General features: G+C 48.9%; 1 protein-coding gene across 1 annotated transcript in view; it reads left to right on the top strand.

Annotated features, from left to right (window-relative positions):
- The first annotated feature begins 211 nt into the window (after positions 1 to 211).
- The window catches only part of ALDH1A2 (aldehyde dehydrogenase 1 family member A2), a 73,377-nt gene continuing 52,510 nt past the window's right edge, over positions 212 to 21,078 (top strand). The window contains exons 1-2 of the mRNA XM_053364494.1: positions 212 to 315; positions 816 to 990. Of these exons, the coding sequence (XP_053220469.1) occupies positions 874 to 990 (117 nt within the window). The 5' untranslated portion in view covers positions 212 to 315; positions 816 to 873. The remainder of the gene's footprint in view (positions 316 to 815; positions 991 to 21,078) is intronic.

A 21,078-nucleotide genomic window follows, 5' to 3' on the forward strand; every position in this document is an offset into this window, starting at 1 on the left:
TGCTTCTCTAAGCCGCCCCTCTGCCATCCATGGCTGAAGTGGCTTGGGGACACCCTGGCTTCCCCAGACCCTCGCATCGCTCCCACCTGGGCTGAGGCTCCGTGCCTGCGCCCCCAAGAGAGAGGGGGGCGGAGCGCGTTTCTGGGTCTGACATGTTTATGGCTCCTTTTCCTCCCTCCCTTGGCAGCGAGTTTCTAATTAGATTCCCAAATTCCTTCTGGGCTGCTGGAGGAGTGAGTCCCCTTCTTCCCTCCTGGAGCCGCTGCCCAGATATCCCCCTCGTCGGATTTCCGCTGGGCTGCATCTAAGACCAAGGTGCTAATTCCTCTTTAATTATCCCAGGGAAACCCTCCGTAATTGCTTCTCTTCCCCCCGCCCCGCCAGCCTCGCCTTGGACCCTCTTCTCCCGCCTCTGCTTATCAGCAAAAGGGGGAAGAAGGATTCAGGCAAAGCCTCTTTCCCTGGTGAGCAAAGGGAGTTATCAGTTCCTGCTGGTGCCCAGTTGATGGGATGAAGCTCAAGGGGGGAGCGGGTGGCTGGACTTGACGGCCAGCCAGGGAGGACCTGTTGCCTCTCCTCGACGCCTCTGCAGGGCTTGGGGTGGAGAGGCTCTGGATGCTCCCATCCTCCTTGGAGGTCGTCCTGCCTCCTTGGCCCTGCCCTCCCGTCCAATAAGGAGAGGTTGCCTTGACACCTGCTTATATACCGAAGACGGCAGCAGCCTCCAAATCTCCAGCGCTGGGTTGGGGGAAGAGGGGAGAAAATACACACATAAACACCCACCCACACTCCCCTCTCTCCATACCTATTTCAAGCCACAGACTTAGGGAGACAGTCGCCCCGTCGGGCAAGGAGAAGAAGGCTCCCGAGACGATGACCTCCAGCAAAATTGAGATGCCAGGTGGACTGAAGGCGGACCCGGCGGCTCTGATGGCTTCTCTGCATTTGCTCCCGTCTCCCACCCTCAACCTGGAGATCAAGTACACCAAGGTAAGTCACCTGTCTGCTCTTCCCTGCCAGAGGAGCACGGGCTTCTCCTTTTCTGAGCTGACACAAAACCGCTTCACTCGGACTTCTCTTCAAAAACACACAACCACAAAAGCCAGAAAGAGGTGCGTTTTCAGGTGCTGGATACCAGTAGATGGGTGGCTATATGTGAAAGAAAGTCCATAGGATGAGAAAAAATATCTTGCCCTTTCTAGTTTGCCTGGCATCATTTTAACTCTTTGGATCAGTTTTTCTTTCTTTCTGGGAAAAGGGTTTCTCCTCACAGACTTGAGCTCCTGAAGATTGTTGGAGGGCGCGATTGTACAAATCTTGTTTTAGCCTATTGAAAGATGATGAGAATCATGTTCTGTTTTGCTGTTCTAAAAACTGGTGTCTTTCGCTCCTGGGACTCTTCCTTAACAATTCCTGCCGCAGATGTCACCAAGCCAAGTTGTTGTAACTTTGGAAGGAGGGAATCGTTTGCTGATCTCCTTCCTAGACAAATAACCATCTCGAATACAGGCAACTTGGCAAGAAAATTATTTGCTTATCCACATCACCAAGTGCCCAGGGTTGATGGCTTATTCTGCGGGCTAAGGTGTGCAGAGCTTTCCTATATTTACAGTTGATACAGATCTGCAAGGTTTTTTAGCGTATGTGTGTTCAGAAGACAGTTATTCCAGAACGCAATTTCGACAGGAAATGTGATGCCTTTGGTCCGTCTTCTGGTTGTGAATGCCTGCTTGTATTATTAAGCACACTGGACATGATCCCGTGGGATGCAAGGCCATTTGCACAAGCCCCACTGAGGTTAAAGGGGAATTGCGCGAGAGCGTGCAACTCAGTGAGCAGTCCTTGCAGGAGAATTTGGGCATGGATCAGGTCCCAAGCGCGGACATTCTTCATCCTTTGAAAGGGACATTAGACGCTTCAGGCTTGTAAAAAGGCGGCACTTCTATTTAAAGCCAATATTGTCCTGAAGGTCACGCAATGCCGATCAACAAGAAACCTCATTGATACATGATAAATGTTTGTTAAAGATTCATTCTGTTCCCAGAATGTTTCATCACGAATGTGTTCTGTTCCCAAATTTCATCACGAATTTGCTGCTGCTCCCTGTTTTTTCTTAAATCCGAAATACAATAGCCACATGAGGACTTGCTGATCATTCGAATAAACCACCTATTTTCAAATTAAAATAAAATAAATGTGAGTCTCGAATGCCTTGTGCCGGTTCACTTACCTGGCACTTAACTGCTCTTAACAATGTAAGGATTATTTGTCTATAGTGCTAGGATTACTGGGGGTGCGATCCAGTCAAATTAAGCACTTTCAAGCCTCATTGATTTCAGTGGGAGATAATGAAGCCGGTCGCTGACTCTTCCCGTTGAAATCAAAGGAATGTGCAGAAGCGTAGCTGGTTCGTAATCACAATACTGGTGGTTTTATGCGCAGAGGCTGCAATTCTACATACACTTCCTAGTACGGGGTAAGCCCCATTGAGCTCAATGGAACTTACTTCTGAGTAAAAAAAATACTGTATGAATTGTGCTGTAACCATCTATAGCTAAGCATCTTTACATCCATTGTGATGGCTCAGCGTCTTGCTTAGTTCTCTCCAGCTGAAATCAGTGAGATCTAATAGCGCTTAACTTGGGCTGGATCCTACCACAGTCTTGATATTATTTATAAAAAGAGAAAGAAAAGTGATCTAGATTAAATATGGATATGTAGAAATATGGGGGGAAAAGAATCTGTCTCACGGCAGCTTGTTTCAGTAGCATACAATTAGTCCCAAAATATTTTTGGGTCACACCGTCGCCTCGGCGAGAAGATATGCGCCGAACGCGGAAGAGACCAGAGCAGATTCTTGAGGTCCAAGTAGAAGCAGGGGCGACGACGGGCTGGGATTAAGAAGTCACAAGGATGGGACAGGAACCTCCCTCACACGTCCCAAAATTCATGTTGATCTGAAGTATTGAGTTGCTGTGGCACTCGTAAAAATACTTTACCTGCGTGGAACTGTGTTACTCTGCAAAAATCCATGTACAATGATGGTGTATATCAGTAGTAAGTCCTTGTAGGTTTTTATCCCATATTTCTATAAAAATTACAGTGCATCGAGAAATGGAAATAAAAGGTTGCCTTTGCAAGAGAAAACATGGTGTGTGTGTGGGGGGGGGGATCTTAGTTTCGTACACCCGTCTCTGTTTTTCTCGCTCCGTTTTTCTCCGGTCTCTCTCCCCCACTGCCGTCCTCTCTCTCGGCAGGCCAGGCAAGTGATTTATTGCTAATTGAAGCCTTTAATTGGGTGTCGTGGCTCTGGCCAGACTTTTATCCAGGATCCACTTTCCCACTTATTGCAAAGAAAAACAAGGAGATAGAAAATGAGGGCCCTGCGCTGGATTCTCTCAGTCGGTGGGGTCACTTTTATGTCTCTCTCAAGTGACAACTCCTGTAAACAAAAGGGAACAAATCGCCTCCAGAAGGGGAAGGGGAGCGGGGGGGGGGATCACTTGTAACCTCGAGCATCTCAAAAGTTATAGCAGCGCCCATTCTCTCCGGCTGCTCCGCCTCCCTTTTCTTCTGGGCTGTTCCTTGAGCGCCCAGCGGGATTTCCTTCTCTTGCCTGGAATTCGGCGCAACTGTTTGTGGATGCTGCGCGGCTCTTGCAATCCTGAGTCTCGGTGGAAAGGCCGCTGCGGTTGTGTCTGTGACTTGCATGCAGAGGCGGGACGAGGGGGGACACTTTAGGCGTGAAATTTCGAGCCTCGTTTAGGAGTTGCGGAGAGCTGTCCCCCTGGGGCGCACAACCCACTGGGAAGTTCTCCTGCGCGCAACCCTGGAAATGAATGAGAGTTGCGCAAGAGTGGTGCTGTGCTCCCGCGCACCTCTGTCATTTCAGGGGGGCTTGCCCGGGAGAAAGGGGTTGGCGGAAAGCATTCTGGGTTCATTAGTGGGAGGGGGGCTGGTTGTTTGTTTGTTTTGCTCCTGGGGCACCCAGATGCATTATAGACTGACCCCATCACTGAATGGGGTGATGTTGCTCAATGGAAGCCCTTAAACACATTAAACTATTGCAAGCATGCTCAGATGAGCGCTGAGTGCAGGGTGAGGGCCAAAGGGGGACCAACAACCACAGAAGGAGCATGATGTGTTCTTCACCAGAGACGCTCCTTCTCCCAGAGTAGTAAGACTTCTACACCCTACCAGACACAGGTAAAGGGAAAGGGACCCCTGACCATAGGTCCAGTCATGGCCGACTCTGGGGTTGCGGTGTTCATCTCCTTTTATTGGCTGAGGGAGCCGGTGTACAGCTTCTGGGTCATGTGGCCAGCATGACTAAGTCACTTCTGGCGAGCCAGAGCAGCGCACGGAAATGCCGTTTACCTTCCCACCAGAGGGTTACATATTTATCTACTTGCACTGATGTGCTTTTGAACTGCTAAGTTGGCAGGAGCAGGGACTGAGCAACGGGAGCTCACCCCGTTGTGGGGATTCGAACTGCTGACCTTCCGATCGGCAAGTCCTAGGCTCTGTGGTTTAACCCACAGTGCCACCCGCATCCAGACATAAGACTTCTTTAAAAACAAAGCCTGATTGGAATCAGAAAATAAGAGTTGAAGGTTAGAAACAGATGGTGGCTGAGTGTGTTGAGGAAGCTCTTGACTGCTGAGGGTGACTGGCAAAGAAGCAATTCCAGTCAGGTGGGGACTGGTCAAGGACAGACTAAAATTTGTAGGGCTGTTTCCCACTAGCCACGCTGGACCAGCCTCCACCAGGAACAGAGCTCCTCAATGTTTTTCAAATCTGGGTGTCAAGCTGTACCTGGACTACAACTTCCATCATCCCAAGCTAGCAGGAACAATGGTCAGGGATGATGGGAGTTGTAGTCCAACAACAGCTGTCAATGGCCCTCCAGATGATGCTGGACTGATCACCATCCCTGGTCGTTGGCCTGGCTGGTGGGAGTTGGAGTCCAGTCACATCTGGAGGGCCACAGGTTCTCCATCTGTGCAGCAGCAGCCTGTACTAGCAACCTTCGCTGCTTCTTGTGGCAGCAAGTTTCATGTGCTAATTCTGCGTTGTGTGTGATGAAGAGGCAACTCCTTCTTTCATCTGTTAAAAATACAGGGAAGGCTGGTGCATCTGGCCATCAGAGGAGATGCACGAATTCGCCTCCAGATGCTCAGGAACTGAATGTGGAGGCAGCTTGCCTTTGTGTGTTTCCTTGTAACATCCGAAGCCACCCTGCGGAGTCTGAGATGGGGTGCGGGGTGTAGGGAAAGGTTCAGGAAATATTTTGCTAGATCTACAAGCTGTTTACATTGCTGAGAGGTCTGCATTAAATAAATCCAGCATGTTAAATTGTGCAGTGAAAGACAGCAATATTCACTGAGTGACTCATAAATCTTTCAAACATCAGGAGGTGGACCAGTTTGTTGGGAGAATTGTTGGCTGATGCTGGAGGCTCGGAAGCACCAGGATGTATTGCAAAGGCTGCTTGCTTGTGTATCACAGCTGCACATTCTTCCTCTTGTGTGTAGCTTGAACTGTTATCCTTTAGGGGAAATACCATAATGAAAAATGAAATTTACCTGGACAAGGGCAGTTTAACAGAAGCTCAATCCAAGTAATGCAGAGATGTTGACAGTGAGCGGGTTGATTGCCTACTCCAGAGGGGCTTGTGTGCATCACTCTATTCCATGGGTCGGCAAACTAAGGTCCGTGGGCTGGATCAGGCCCAATTGCCTTCTGGATCCGGCCTGCGGACAGTCCCGGAAATCGCTGCGTGGATCGCCAGCAAGCATGTTCTTTCCCTCTCCCTTACACGGTGGTGCCAGTGCCTCCTCCCTCCCTCCTCCTGGCTTCTCCTTGCCCTGCCTAGAGGAGGAAGGGGGCTGGGCTTTGTTGGTGCCAGCAGCAGCAGCGGCTGCCATTTTAAGCAGCCCCTCTCTGGAGCCCTTTTGCGCGCTGCTCATTGTCCCTCCGCCACCACCGGCAGCCCCTGCCGCTCACAAGACACAGGTAAGCCACCACTTGGGCTCATGGTGCTCTTGCATACCCCCACCCCAATATAGTCCGGCCCCCCCATAAGGTCTGAGGGACAGTGGACCAGCCCCCTGCTGAAGAAGTTTGCTGACCCCTGCTCTGTTCCTTAAGGGGCAGCTAAGGGATGTTGGGGGAATCTTCTTGGACTCCCTGGTGTTAGCTGGGGGGGGGGGAGGCAACACTGCACCACATTGTGCTCCTTTCCAATATTCTTACTTGCTTCACCTGGGGGCTTGTAACTGGACACATTTCCTTAGAAGCAAATCCCAAGGATCTCACTTCCATGCAGGCGTGCTTAAGGTTAGGATACGAGGACGTGTGTGTGCTCACATTCAAAGAAATAAGAAAGAATGAGTTACTTCCAAGTAATGCCTTGAAGCTTATGATACCAGCAGAAAGAGATTCAGGTGTAGGATCATGGGAACCAACTCCTAGGGGTCAAGGTCCCTTTACCCACCCATAAAATATTTGAGGGGCTCCCCCCCCAGTTGATGGCCATTGTTCTTCAAATGGTGTGTGCACGCTGTGCCTCGTGATCAGTTATGTGGGGCGGGGCTTACCTGCCCCCCCCCCATATTTTATTCAAGTTGGCATTCCTGTGTAAGGTTGTGGGGAACTGGGGATGCACCATACTCAGGCCCGACCTCACAAAAGAGCCAGTTGCTTGAGGCAGCAGTGATCTTCTGCAGCTCAAGGTCTTTTGCAGTGCTGCTGAAGGGGCACAACTCTGCTCTTCCTTGTAGTTGTGCATGAACCAGGAGTTCCAAAGTATTCCTGGGACTGATTTGGGGTTTTCCCCAAGGCTGGGTGGTTCATACTGCTGGACCATGAAGATGACTGAGGAGGAAAGAAGCCTACCTACCTGTCCCAGGAGATTCCCTTCGCTTACTTTGAACTCCACTTTTGAATGGAAGCCAGCCTCATTTTAATCATCCTAAAGAGCATGCTGTCTCTTTAAATATTGAGACATTCATGGAGGATTCAGCTAAGTGGTGACTATCCAGGATTGTTCTGTGCAGGCTCCATGTTCAAAGGCAGTCTAACACTGAATATGGGTTTTGGGAGAGTGACATTGAGAGAAGTGACTTGTCCTCACACCCTGCTTCTGGACTTCCTGGAGGTATCTGGTTGGCCCCCTGGGGGAAGCAAGGGTCCTGAACTAGATGGATCTTCAGTGACACCAGCATCAGCCAGGCTTCTCTGGTGTTCTTATAATCCTCCCAAACCATGTAAAATGACAACCATGTGCTTTGAAGGAATTTAAAATTAAAATGAATAGATTTTTTAAAAAATATTTTTATTTTTTTCAGGAAACAAATTCTGTTTGACACAGATTTTGCAGGCCCAGCTTTAGGCAGCCTTTTAGAAGTGGCTTATCTCTCAGGAGACTTAGCACATGTATCCTGAAAAGTGAAATAAAGAACCATCACATTGTCCTGCCAATTGGCTAAGTCCCTGGGATGGAGAAGCAAGACGCGAGAGGTGTGGCGACTGCATCCTTTTTTGCCTCTGTTTAGAGTTGTGTCCCCCTGCTTGTTGGGCCTGGTAGAGCTCTGTGGTTAAACCCTCAGATAAACAGCTCGGTAGGAAGACAAAGTGGTGTTATGAATGGAAGACAAGGCTGTTGATACACCCGTCGGCCTCTGTGCAGGAAGGGAGATGCACCAGCCACGATCTCCTCCTTTCTGTCTTGCTTCCAGCTGTATAAACTCCATATAAACACTTTGGGGGGAGCTGGCAGGATTGTAAGCACAAACCAGTGGTCAAATGGGCCGGTGTGGTCTGCCGTGTAGGCAGAAAGTCTGAGGGGAGGGGGGAGATGGGAGTGTGGGGTGTCCCCTTCTCCCCTCCCCTGTCAAAGTGTGTGTGTGCTAAGTTGCAATGTCAAGGTGTTGATGGCTTTGCCCAAGCTCAAGGTACCGCTGAGATGCAATTACTCCTAGGCTGCAATCCTACACTTACCTGGGACTAAGCCCCATTGAACACAATGGGACTTCCTTCCAAGAAAACAGGCATGGGACAGTCGTTCAGAAGTGACAGGTCAACTTTCTCCACTATGGTGTCCCTTCAGATGTTTTGGACCCAGAACTACGCTCTACTTCCACTGCTGGAGGCTGTAATGCTTCTGAATGTTACTTGCTGGAAACAGCAGGAAGGAGTTGTTGTGGTGGTGCTCTGATCCTGGTTGGCTTTGTGTGGCCATTGACTGGCCACTGTGAGAACAGGACGCTGGGCTAGATGGGGCACCAACATGACCAGCAAGACAATTCTTACATGAACCTGTGGCTTCTGCCTCTGCTTCTCGTAATGCTGGGCTGAGGCAGTCCTACCTGCAGGCAAAGCCTGGGTGCTCTTAAGGGTGGCTGAGTGAATGAGGGTTGCATCCCATGGGGGTGGGGGTGGTAGAGGCTCACAGAATGAGGAAAGAATGGGTAGAGAGGGATTTTTATCCCCCACAATTCATAGTCACCCAGTGCCACTGATGGGGAGTAGATTCATGGAGAAAGAAGTTCTTCACACAAGACAATGTATCATTCATTGATGGATCTCACTGTGAACTTAGGCAAATTCACAGAAGAAGGGGAGAAGGCCATCAGCGGTTCTTGTCAGGAAATGGCACTATCAGAGGCCACATGCTACAAAATACTGTGTGTGTATTACTGGCAGGAGAGAGCCATGGAAGGAGAGCTATTTGCCTTTATGCCCTGCCTGTGGACTTCCTGGAGGCTTCTTGCTGTTGGGTGCTGGAGTGGATGATCTGACCCAGCATTGGTTTTTCTGGTGCTCTTCCAAAAAAAGTCCATTTATGCCAAGCATAAGCAAGGTTCTGGACTACAGTTCCCCTCCTCTCTGCTGACGGGGCCTGATGGGAGTCAGAGCATCCGCCCTGGCTTGTTTTCACAAAGGTTGGCATTTGTTCTGGTTTGTTTGTGAGATGGTTGTACAGTGCCGCATCAAACGGTTGTTATCCCACACAGTGCATTTCCCCATCACTTTCCTTCCCGCAAGTAGTCTATGGAGGATGTGTGGTTATTGTTTCGGAAGCAAGTCTTTTGTGGCAGAACTCCAAACTCACTCTAGTTGCACCACCTGAATTTGCCAGCAGGGGCCTGAGTCCCATCTCAAAAACCCAGAAATGCCCTTGGTGTGCAAAACCACTGGTGAGGGTGAGTCCTGGTGAGCCCCCCCACAAACGATGCTCTGAGCGATGCCAGAAAACTGTAGGGCTCCTCTTGACACTACCCTTTGCAGCTGAATGTCTCTGGCCATTCAAGGTGGTTTTTAAAGTTAGTATGAAGTGTGTTTTACGTTGTTTTTGTTTTAAAAAGCCCACCCCTACCCTCTGCCTTTAAGCATCCTTTAAGCTGTGTTAGTTCTGGCTCACCACCGCAATCTCTTCCTCTCTTCCTCTTTCTCTCTCTGAGTGCGGTTGGGGGTATCAGCTTTTGTTCAAAGAGCCCATTTGAGATTCTTGCATCTCCCTACACAACCCCACCATTCCTGTCCTATATTTGGCTTCAGAAATGCCCCCTGAAAGGGCCCTGGAGGTGGGGAGTGGGGAGAGACGCCTCCGTTCCCTCCCGCTTTCCTGCTGATTCTATGGACTCCAATTTCCGAACTCCTTGCAGGGAGTTTCAAATGTACTTCCTTTTTAAATTAAATCCACCCTCTTGCATCCTCGCACGGCACCCCAGGGTGCAGTAAGTCAAGCGCATTGTGTTCTGCCAGCCCCGCTGCAAGAAGGCTGACATTCTAACATGTTGGCAGTTAACTCACACACACAAATACACGCCTGTGATAGCTGCTTGAATCACCAGCCTTTGACAAGAATGTTTTGCATCACACAGGATGCCTTTTAATTGCCTTTATTTCCAGCAAATTAACATGGGGGGGGGGAGGCACGTGGAATTACTACTAAGCTTATTTTTCTCATGAGCAATAAATATCAGGCATGTGCTTACATTTATAGTTTCCTCAGGATATTAATGACTTCCATGCGCCTAGACCTTGCAAGGAATCTCTTCTCCCTTCCTTCCATTTGTATGCAATCATTGGAGGCAGGGCCTCTCCAGGGGTTGTGAGGCCTGGGGGTTGAAAGAGGGTTTCCAGGGCCACCGCCAAGTTCCCTTCCCAGAGGCCCCGATCCCCCAAATCCATCTTCAGCCTTTCAGGCCTGTACTGCACCTTGAACCCTGTTCCTCACCTCCAGCAACTGGAGAGCTGTGGCTCCTCAGTGTCCCACCACTGGTTCTACAGCAGAGGAGACATTTTTTGAAAGGAGGCAGCTGCAAGGGTGAGGAAAGCCCCCCCCCCCCCTGGGAACAAGGCTGGCACCAGCTATTTGGGGTTTTTCAATAGTTTTTTTATTTATTGCCTTTCTATACCTCCCTTCTTCCCAGGATCATAAAAAGGTAAAGGGACCCCTGACCGTTAGGTCCAGTCATAGCTGACTCTGGGGTTGCGGCACTCATCTCGCTTTATTGGCAGAGGGAGCCGGCATACAGCTTCCGGGTCATGTGGCCAGCATGACTAAGCCGCTTCTGGCGAACCAGAGCAGTGCACGGAAATGCTGTTTACCTTCCCACCAGAGTGGTACCTATTTATCTACTTGCACTTTGATGTGCTTTTGAACTGCTAGGTTGGCAGGAGCAGGGACCAAGCAACGGGAGCTCATCCCATCGCGTGGATTCAAACCGCCGACCTTCTGATTGGCAAGTCCTAGGCTCTGTGGTTTAACCCACAGCGCCACCCATGTCCCTCCCAGGATCATAGGCCAGGCCTTTTCCAGGGTAGCATTGTGGGATATTGTTCCTGCTGGTTGGTTTTTAACTTTGCATCTTGTTTGTTATTCTTTTTTGGTACAATTCCATGATACAGTGGAACCTCGGTTGTCAAACGTAATCGTTCTGAAAGACCGTTTTACTTCCGAAATGTTTGACAACCGAGGCGCAAAGGGATGTTGGCAATTTCAATGGTGAAAATTGAGAAACGCACCTCAGAAGCCGTTCGACTTCTGAGGCATGTTCGAAAATGGAAGCATTCACTTCTGGGTTTTTGGTGTTTGGCTTCTGAAATGTTCGGCTTCTGAGATGCTTGAAAATTGAGTTTCCACTGTATTTTCAGATGATGGTGTTTATCGGTTCTTTAATTCTTCACCAGGTAAGGACACAGGAACAAGTTCTTGTCCACCGCCACCCCTTGCTCTCTGCTTTGCTTCAGCCTTTCTTGGCCTTGGGGGGAACCTACGTATTTTGTCTTGTGGAGCAAAGAGTAGCAGCAGGGGGACAAATATTTTTATTAGGAAAATGAAACAGGAAGAGAGGAAGGGTTAACATGCAGACTTTGCTGCTACCACACCAATGCCTTGATCCAATTCTGGGGACAGAATTGTATCTCTGCAGCTGCTACTGACTTTTTTTGTTTCGTTTTTTGGAGTGGGGAGTGGGGAAAACCTTGACTTTAGCAATCTCTTCTCCCATGACCAGTTGTTCCTTGAGATATTCTGTACATCAGCTTTCTCCATCCTGTTGGTGCTCTCCAGATGTTTGGAATAACTGGCTGATGGGAGTCCAAAATCTCTGGAGGGCCCCATGTTGGGGAAGGACGCTCTAAATAAAAAAAATTGCCTTCAGAGGGAGGGGTTCCCTTCCGCAATTACCTGTCCGACTCCCTTGTGGTGGCTTCTCCTCTAAGGTCTCCACATTTCAGATGCCACCAGAGCAGATCTGGAAGCCTATAGCCATCCAGGAAAGGGTTCAGATTTGACAGCCAGAGGCCTGTTTGCTTTGCAGAGAGTTCTTGATGCAGACATTCCTGGTGGAGAGAAATGGCGGAATTCCTCCCCCAACCATTCCTGTCCTCCCTACATAGTTTATTGCCAGGCGTAATGGGATGCCATGGAATTGTCTCCATCCACTGCCTTTCAGGAGAACTCTCTCCCTCTTCCTTTCTCTCCCTCTTCCCCTCTCTCTCTTTCTGTTTTTTTCTGGTGTGAAACAATCCAGATCACTCTTTTCCGTGCTTTCAAGCTCCCCTCATTCGTTTGTGGGCACTTGCTCTTATTTCTTTTCTTTTCTCTTTGTAATGAAGGTTGAAATTCTAATCATGGAAGAGGTGATCATATGGGGAACAATTAGGAAAGGAACTGAGATTAAAACAGCATTGTCTCACAATGCCTTCTTAAAAAAGTAAATCTCTGGTGCTGCTGCATTTTGAATAGCAGGCACAGTTTTGGTCGCCCCGTCTGAAGAAAATAATATAAGAAAAGCCTGCTGGATCAGGCCAGCTGCATGCCTGCCATTCTGGGAACCCCACAAGCAGGATCTGAGCACAACAGCACTGTCCTCCTGTGGGTTCCAGCAACTGGCATTCGGAAGCATTATTGCCTGTGACCATGGAGGCAGAACAGAGCCATCATGACTAGTAAACATAGATAGCCTTAACCACCATGAATGGGTCCGATGTGTTTTTAAAGCCATCCCAGTTGCTGGCCATCCCCCAGCAAGTTCCATAGTTTAACCATGCAGTATGTGGAAAGAATGGGACGCGGGTGGCGCTGTGGGTTAAACCACAGAGCCTAGGGCTTGCCGATCAGAAGGTTGGCGGTTTGAGTCCTCAATGCGGGGTGAGCTCCCGTCAACCTAGCAGTTCGAAAGCACATCAAAGCACATCAAAGGGCAAGTAGATAAATAGGTACTGCTCCGACGGGAAGGTAAACGGCATTTCCGTGCACTGCTCTGGTTCGCCAGAAGCGGCTTAGTCATGCTGGCCACATGACCCGGAAGCTGTACGCCGGCTCCCTTGGCCAATAAAGCGAGATGAGCGCCGCAACCCCAGAGTCGGCCCCGACTGGACCTAATGGTCAGGGGTCCCTTTACCTTTACCTTATGTGGAAATAAGTCCTGTCTTTTAACTGTCCTGAATCTTCCGACATTCAGCTCTATTGAATGTCCCCAAATTCTAGTGTCATGAGAGAAGGAGAAAAACATTTCTCTATCCTCTTTCTCCATCCCATGCAGAAGTTTATAAACTTCAATCATGTTGCCTCTTACTCACCTTTTCTCTAAACGAAAAAGTGATGCAACCTTTCTTCATGGGGGGGGGGTTGCTCCTTTCCCTTGATCATGTGGGTTGCCCTTTTCTGAAGCTTTTTGCCAGGAAGGCCCTGGCCTGTAGGGGGCATCCAAGAACCAGCTCACAGGCCCCATGCTTTGAAGATGCTGCTGTCCAGAGCTTCCCTATGTCCCCTGCCAGGGCTGAGCCAGTGGCTCCAAAGGAGGTCTTTACAACGTGAGCAGTAGTGCATAGGCATTGGGGAAGCATTGCAGTGCAACTAATCTACTTACTTATTCAAACCTTTATTAGGCATTATACAAATAAAACGATAAAAGAGAAAGTAACATATAAAAGCCTTGAGATATATACAGAAAGGCAGCAGTTGGCTACATACATATATATATATATACATATAAAATCAGTGGTTTTCCTTGCTAACCCGCTCCTTGGAGGGCTACTACCAAAAACTCGGCTACCCCCGCCGTTACCCTTTGGTCAACGTCGGATAGGCAGAATCCCACACATTCACCTTGTTGGGGCTCCAGACCACCCAAAAGAGGGGACAGCACGCGTTGACGGAGCGTACTGTACAATGGGCACTGAAAGAGAATGTGCTCTACCGTGTCCGGGACATTCATAAAACATCTGCAGAATCTCTTGTTTCTGGGGATGTTTTGATATCTTCCCCTGACAAATGCTGAGGGAAAAACATTCAAACGGGCCAGCATAAAGGCCCTACGTTGGGCTGGAATTATTAATTTGGTGACGTAATTGGCTCTGCTATCTAAGATATTTAAATCATAGAATATGGGCGAACAAATTTTGTTTACAGCTGCCATAATATTTTGCCTCTCGACATCCTTTAGTCTAGTTAGGATATTATGGAAAATGTATTGCTCATTAGAATTGTACAGGGGCTCCAGCTCGATGCCTAAAGATTCAATCTTTTTTTCGAGGTACTGATACCATCTTGATTTGTAGGAGTCTTTGAGCAAATCAGCGAGCAGACTTGATGGAGGGCAGCGAAAATGGCAGCGTAACCAGTACTTTATTGAGGTGGACCAGGCCCAATATTCCATTGTGTGTATGCCTATTTCTGCACACATTGTTTCATATTTGATCACAGTTGGGAGTCCAAGAATACGTCTCAGAAAGCTGGAGTGAATCTTTTTTAGATCACTATTATATGCTTGGACCCATAGCGGGATTCCATAGAATATCTGGGATTGCACTTTTGTTTGGAATATCTGATTGGCCGCAGGAATAAATTGATTGCCTTTCTGATAATAAAAACGGGCAACAGCTGATGAGGTGCACTTTGCCTGTTTTATGGCATTTGTGCGATGATTTGCCCACCCTAAATTGCTCTGGAATAAGATTCCCAGATACCTATAGATTTTCACTTGTTGGATTTCCTGCCCTCTTATTTTCCATTTCTCTAATTTCCAACCATTCGAGAAGACCAAAATTTTTGTCTTCTCATAATTTATAGAGAGCTTGCAACTAATCAAGCAGGGTAAATCCACCAACTGTGCAGTATTGCTGTGTCAAGAACATGGTGCGGAATGCATGCACTGCAATAAAGCACAAGTCTCGAGGGCCACCGAATCACAGCGCAAGGAGGACCCACGTCTGCCAAGCAGAAGACTTCGGTGTGGATCATGACTGGGGAGACATGGTGGTCGAGAGAACAGTTCCCTGCCTGACCCATTAAGCTCACAACCTAAAATTTGATAATGAAGGGAGGAGGCCGGGGGAAAGGAGGAAGAGGTCTGGTGGAGTACCAGTGTGGGTGGGGGGAGGGGAAGGGTGCTTTTTCAGTGGCCTGATGCACAGAAACTTGGGGCAGTGGCCTGGCTCCACTTCCTGGGCCTTCCAAACCCTCCTGCTGATTTGAAGCCTTTGTGTGGCCTTTTGGTGCCATGTTTCCAAGCTCCCGGTTGCTACCAAAGAGCACAGCTCAGCTTTTCCAGTTGGGGGGGGGGTCCAGGACTTTTTGAGGCACCCCAGACAATTGCAAGCTCTTGGAGAGGCTGCCTCATGGAAGGGAGCAAAACCATCTCAGAGAGAGAGAAGCCAAAAGGTTGTTTCTGCCGTGGGCCACCCTCCTGTGCAGCTGCTACCCCTGGGGAGGACGCTCCTGGCGGCAGAGGCCAGCCATGGCAAGATCCTTGGCCCAGCCTCTTGGACAGGGGGAGGCAGCTGTGGAGGGAAAGCAGAGAGCAAAGGCAGGCGTTTGAGCCCCCTCGGCTCATCCCGCCCCCATCTGGATGTCTGCTGCATTCTTTCTCAGGGCGGGGAAGTGTGAGCCTTTCCCCTCTGGCTGGAGCTCCAGAGGCCGATATAGCCTGCTACTCTCAGGAAACACAGCAGGGTCCAGGTGCACAGCTTAATTGGAAGCGGGACTTGATCCTCTGGGGCTCGGCTGCTGGACACCTAAAGCGGCAAGGGACAGTAAAGGCACTCTGGGCATGCGTCAAGTGCTTTTGCATCAGCTCCAAGGAAAGGCTGCCACATGTTTTAAGAAAGGGGCTTTTCAGTTTGGGCAGCACGTCCTGCAAACAAGCTTCATGAGTGGTGTTTTGGGGTGTTGGGGAGCCTTTTCCTATACAGTCCTTGAACTCTGATGCAGCTCAATAGGCTAAGGCATGAAGGACCCATTTCCAAGTACAGCTGCTGGCTGTCTCTGCTACTTTGTTCTGGACTAGCCACAGAGACAGGATCAGAGCCAAGTGATTTCAGCCCAGGCTGTACAGCAGGCAGAAGGGCAACCCTTTCCAGTCCGTTCCTTTGTGGGCAAATGTTTTGGGCTGTGTGTAGCGTATGTGTCCAAGTTTGGCCCACAGACCTGAGGCTGCCCGCTCCTGCTGTAGAGAACACAGGGCTAGATCCATCCCAGTCTAAGGCAGCTTCCTGTGTTCCTACAAAATGAAGCAAAGTATCATCTTTGTTGTGGTTCAAAAAGTGCCTCAGTATCGCTTTCCATGTTGGCTTTGGGGTGAATGAAAGGAAGAAACTCTTGCGGTCTGATGTTTGGCCACCTATTAGTAAATAATTACAGTATGCTTCACCAAAACATTGCCAGTGGTGGCTGCCAAGTTATGACAGGGCCATGCTGTGAAGCTTCAGTTGCAGATTTGACACTATCAGATGAAGGCTCAATAGAGATTGGGAGTGGCTCACTCATCGTTACAGAGAGGAACGTTTCCTCCTCTAGTGTTTATGTACAACTTGCTTTGCCAATTCATTACCAGTCAAGAGAGACTCGCACCCACTCAGACTGGATTTTCAACCCTTTTGAGTAGATCATGTTTGCATTAGCACTTTGCACAGTTCTAGAACAGCCCCCCCCAACTGAAACACTCCAAATGTTGCACCTTCCCTTTGTAGGGCGTTTCATCCCTTTGACCATTTTGGTTGTCTCTTTCTGCATCTTTTCCAGCTCTACGTTATCTCACCTCAGGCAGAGTCATGAGGATGTTGGTGGTGACTCTGCCTTGATTTCAGCCAAGACAAGGGGGAGGCAAGAAAGTTACAGAAAATCAGGCCCTGTTCTCACAGGGACAGCATATTTTCAGGAATCTGGGGACTGAATATCAGCCCAGCCTTAATTTCATTGGTGGGATTTCAAAACCCTTTCTGTTTTTGTGCATTTGGGTTTTTTAAATACAGAAATTGCTGGAGGGGGGGGAGTTCCCCTACATTTTAATATTAGGCACTTGGCAAAGAATTAAACTTACACTTTTAATTACACCTTGAGCACTGTCCCCCCCCCCTTTGAATTTAGTGGCAAATAGAAATTTGTTGTTCACACTGGCCTTTACTGGGGAACAAGTCATTACTATTCCCCCCCAAAAAATTTTTCACAATAGATTAGAACAGAGGTTTTCAACCTTTCTGAGTCCACAGCTCCCTTAACCAACTACATTCTTTCTGCGGAACCCCTGTGGGGCTCAGGAGCCTAGTTATGTCACCCTTTGCATGCAGAGCTGGCAGCCCCCCACCCCTTTCCAGACACCCTCCCTTGTGGAGTGTTCCCTCAGCCTCCTCTGGTCTCCCCTTTCCTTGGGAGTCCTCCAGGCAGCAGCTACCACTCCCCCTAGTCTGAGCTGCCCCCAAGGAGAGGTGCCTTCGCACACTGCCCCGCAGGGGTCTGGGAAGAGGATGCCCCCAGCCTTAGTGGCCTGATGGAGACTGGGCAAAGGTGAGGCCAGCACCTTCCCTTGGGGTCCTCTAATAATTTCCAGGGCCCTTAACAACTACAATCCCTGGGGTGCTTTGAGGGAAACCATGGCTCTCCAAAGTGGCATGGTGCTGCTTTAAATGTATAGTGCAGATGGGGAGCTGTGCAGCAAAGTTTGTTATGCCTGCAAAAACAGGGGAGGCGCTTGACCCCCCACCCTTAATGTAGCCATGAAGAGTCAGAAAGCTGCCCTGGATTCTATGCTCTTGGCTTAGCAACCTCCAATTCTTGTACTGTCAAAGGAAGGAATCATAACCGCAGTTGCACAGTAGGGGGTGTGGAGGACATCTGTGTCCAGCGGATCCACCAGGAAACAACTGTGTAGGACATCAATGCCCTGCCAGCTAAAGAAAAGGGGGCCAGCAATATGAATCGCTTCTTTGCACAACCATGAGCCGCCTTACTGAATTCACTGCCACAGGTGCAAGGGAAGATGGCCATTGGCTTGTTGTTGTTTAGTCATTTAGTCGTGTCCGACTCTTCGTGACCCCATGGACCAGAGCACGCCAGGTACTCCTGTCTTCCACTGCCTCCCGCAGTCTGGTCAAACTCATGCTGGTAGCTTCGAGAACACTGTCCAACCATCTCGTCCTCTGTCGTCCCCTTCTCCTTGTGCCCTCCATCTTTCCCAACATCAGGGTCTTTTCCAGGGAGTCTTCTCTTCTCATGAGGTGGCCAAAGTATTGGAGCCTCAGCTTCACGATCTGTCCTTCCAGTGAGCACTCAGGGCTGATTTCCTTAAGAATGGATCGGTTTGATCTTCTTGCAGTCCATGGGACTCTCAAGAGTCTCCTCCAGCACCATAATTCAAAAGCATCAATTCTTCGGCCATCAGCCTTCTTTATGGTCCAGCTCTCACTTCCATACATTGGCTTAGAAGCATTTAAATAAGGTTTAGAGGTATTCATAAAAGAGGAGAGGTTTATCCAAGGGCTGTTAGTCATGACAGATGACAAGGAATGCACCAGAAGACACCTATCACTTAATACCAGGTGCTGGGTGCTGTCTTCCTGTCCTGGTGGCGAGTTTCCTGGAGGCATCTGGGTAGCTCTTGGTAGGAAGAAGGGTTCTATGGACCTTTGGTCTGATCCAGCTGGACTGGGAACATAACGTTTAAATGTTTCTTTATTGGTTTTGTGTAGGAGAAAGGGTCCAAACTCCCTTTTGTTTCTTTGGCAGGCAAGACAGTGGGAAGGATCTTCCATTTGACTCCATAAGGGGGTTTTTTGGGGGGGGGGATGTGGCTTTTCCAGCTTCTGCTGCCATCACCCAAAGTTTGCTTAATGCCTTTCACCAAAGATGTCATAGGTGGCAAAAGGCAGCGAGTAAATGTTCTTTAATATGATGTAACCTAATCCTGATGGATCCAAAACTGTCCTTTTTCTGAACTCCCTGTTCACGTTCTCCCATTTCACTGAAGTTGTTGAATGCTTGTGCTAAATTATAAGAAAAGGTCTACCCACAAATGATCCTCAGTTGGAGCCCCTCCTGCTCTTTGCTGCTTTGGCCCATCTCTAATTATAGACTGTAATAATAATCACCAACATCCTTCTGAGCAGATGAATTTGTGAACATCAGAAAGATGCTTTTGCCAACCAAAAGAGAGCGAGAGAGAGAGAGTGTGTGCTGTGTGTGCATCTTGACGGTGGTAGTGCTGGTGGGGGAGGCTAATTGGAAACACATGTGCAAACTTAACATTAGAAATACTCCATTATAGGCACCACAATCAGTGTTGAGATGTATTCTGCTGCTTGCACTGAAATGCCAGAAGTCATTTAGACTAGCTAATCCTTCCTGAGCTCTTCCCATGGAGTTTTTAAAACTTTGTTTCTGAGCCACCAGACACAAAGAGACATGTCCTGCGCAGGCTCTCCGCAGAGCTGGCTTTGAAATGCTCTAACAGGAGAATTGGGGGACATTAAGGAGGCTGGCGGGAGGCTTGCCGGAGTGAACCCTCATCCCAAAGCTGCCTCCTGATGGTTCACTTGGGCCTAATCGAACAGCCACTCTTTGCAGGTCACAGGCTCTGCTATTTGTCTCTGACCTAAGAGATCTGGAGTGTTCTTCACATCAAAACCGGGTCTTGCTGAGCTGAGATCAAACAGGCAAAGGTAAAGGATTTGGCCAGTGATTTATCATGCCACGGAGAGCGCTCAGGCCAGAAGGGGCCACTGAGGATGAAGCTGACATTCCAGCCGTTTCTCATATGTGCTTAGAAGAGGGACTTCCAAGTTAAACAGAAGGAGGCCCTCCCCCTTCTCTTTTTGCTTTTTCAGGAATAAATATTGAGAGATTGTGTTTAACTACAAATGTCTTCCCAAGGACAGCATTTTCCAAAGCTGATGATTAACAGGAAGGTCTTCACCTAAAAATAATAGAGATACACAGACAATCTCAGTGCTACTGCAAAAGGGGCACTTTCTACCAAGTGTAGAAGAGCAGTTCCTGCAGAAAAATTCAGCACCTACCTTTTATGTTTTATTAAGAAGTCAAAAAGACACCATCCTTCTGAACCAGACCCCAAGCTCTACTGATCTAGTCAAGCACTCTGTTTTAATGGCATTTTATTTGCTTGTTTGTTTGTTGGATTTCTTGCCTGCAATACATTGTGGGTTCTAAGGTACGTCACAACAATAAAATATATCATTTGTAAAACAAATAAAACAGTGTTATAGTGAATTCTGTCATTTAGCTACATATTGTGCAAAGAAGGGCTCTCTTTTGCTTGTTCTGAATCTGTTGCTGAGGAATGTCACTGAGTGTCCCAGAGTTCCTGTATTATAGAAGAGGGAGAAAGCGTTCTCTCTCCACGCCCCCCATTCCATTCATAATTTTATAAATATCAAGCCTTTCCTTATATATCATCTTCTCTAAACTAAAAAGCTCTCAATCCTGCCATGTATTGTCAACTTTGTCTTCTCAGATGAGGCACTGAGAGCCGGGGCCTTCTTATGTGTGGCACCTCTCTTGTGGATCTCCCCTGCTCTTGTCCTGCAGAGCCCAAGTGGTAGTGGGGGGGGGGGAGAGGAGGAAAGCAGCACCATGGAGAGCTCATAGGGAGCTGCTTGCTCTAAGGAGGGCTGGAAGTGACCTGAGGCCTTTTGAAACTCTCCCTCCTAGGTTCTGCTCCCTTTTTGGAGAACAAGAGCCTCTGGAAGGGCCAGTCCACTGACCTGGAGAAACCCTCTGTCCTAGTGTGGTCCCTATGCCATTGGACTGGTGAGATAGCATGGGAGGTACCAAAGGCAGGTGCCTGTGAGGGTTCTGGCTCTGGTCCTATAGACCCTGGTGCTGTGGGTTGTGCTTCAGTGGGCTCCTCTGCCAACCTCTGGTCCAGCTGTCCTCTGATCTCCAGCATCTTGGAGCCTGCTCTGGTTCCTTAACTTCTGACTTGGTCACTGCAGGACTTCCCTTAGCAGCAGAGTCCAGCCTTGGCACGGATTAGGTCCCGAGGTCAAATCCCTAGTATCTCCAAAGGAATTGGCAGCAGGTGGCAGGAAATACCTGTCTGCCCGAGTCCCTGCAAAGCTGTGTTGTGTCCATGAGCAAAAATGTGCAGCTGTGTGCTTGTCTCCTTTTACCAGAGAGACCTTGGCTCAGGGACAGAGCACCTACTTTGAATGCAGAAGGTTTCAGGATCCACCCCCAAACTCTAAAGCAGCAGCGAGAGATCAGGGGTCTCACCTGGGTCAGCGCAGCTAAGTGATGGGCAGGGAGACAACGACGACGACTAGGATACT

Source organism: Podarcis raffonei, chromosome 14, assembly GCF_027172205.1.
Source record: "Podarcis raffonei isolate rPodRaf1 chromosome 14, rPodRaf1.pri, whole genome shotgun sequence".
NCBI lineage: Eukaryota > Metazoa > Chordata > Lepidosauria > Squamata > Lacertidae > Podarcis > Podarcis raffonei.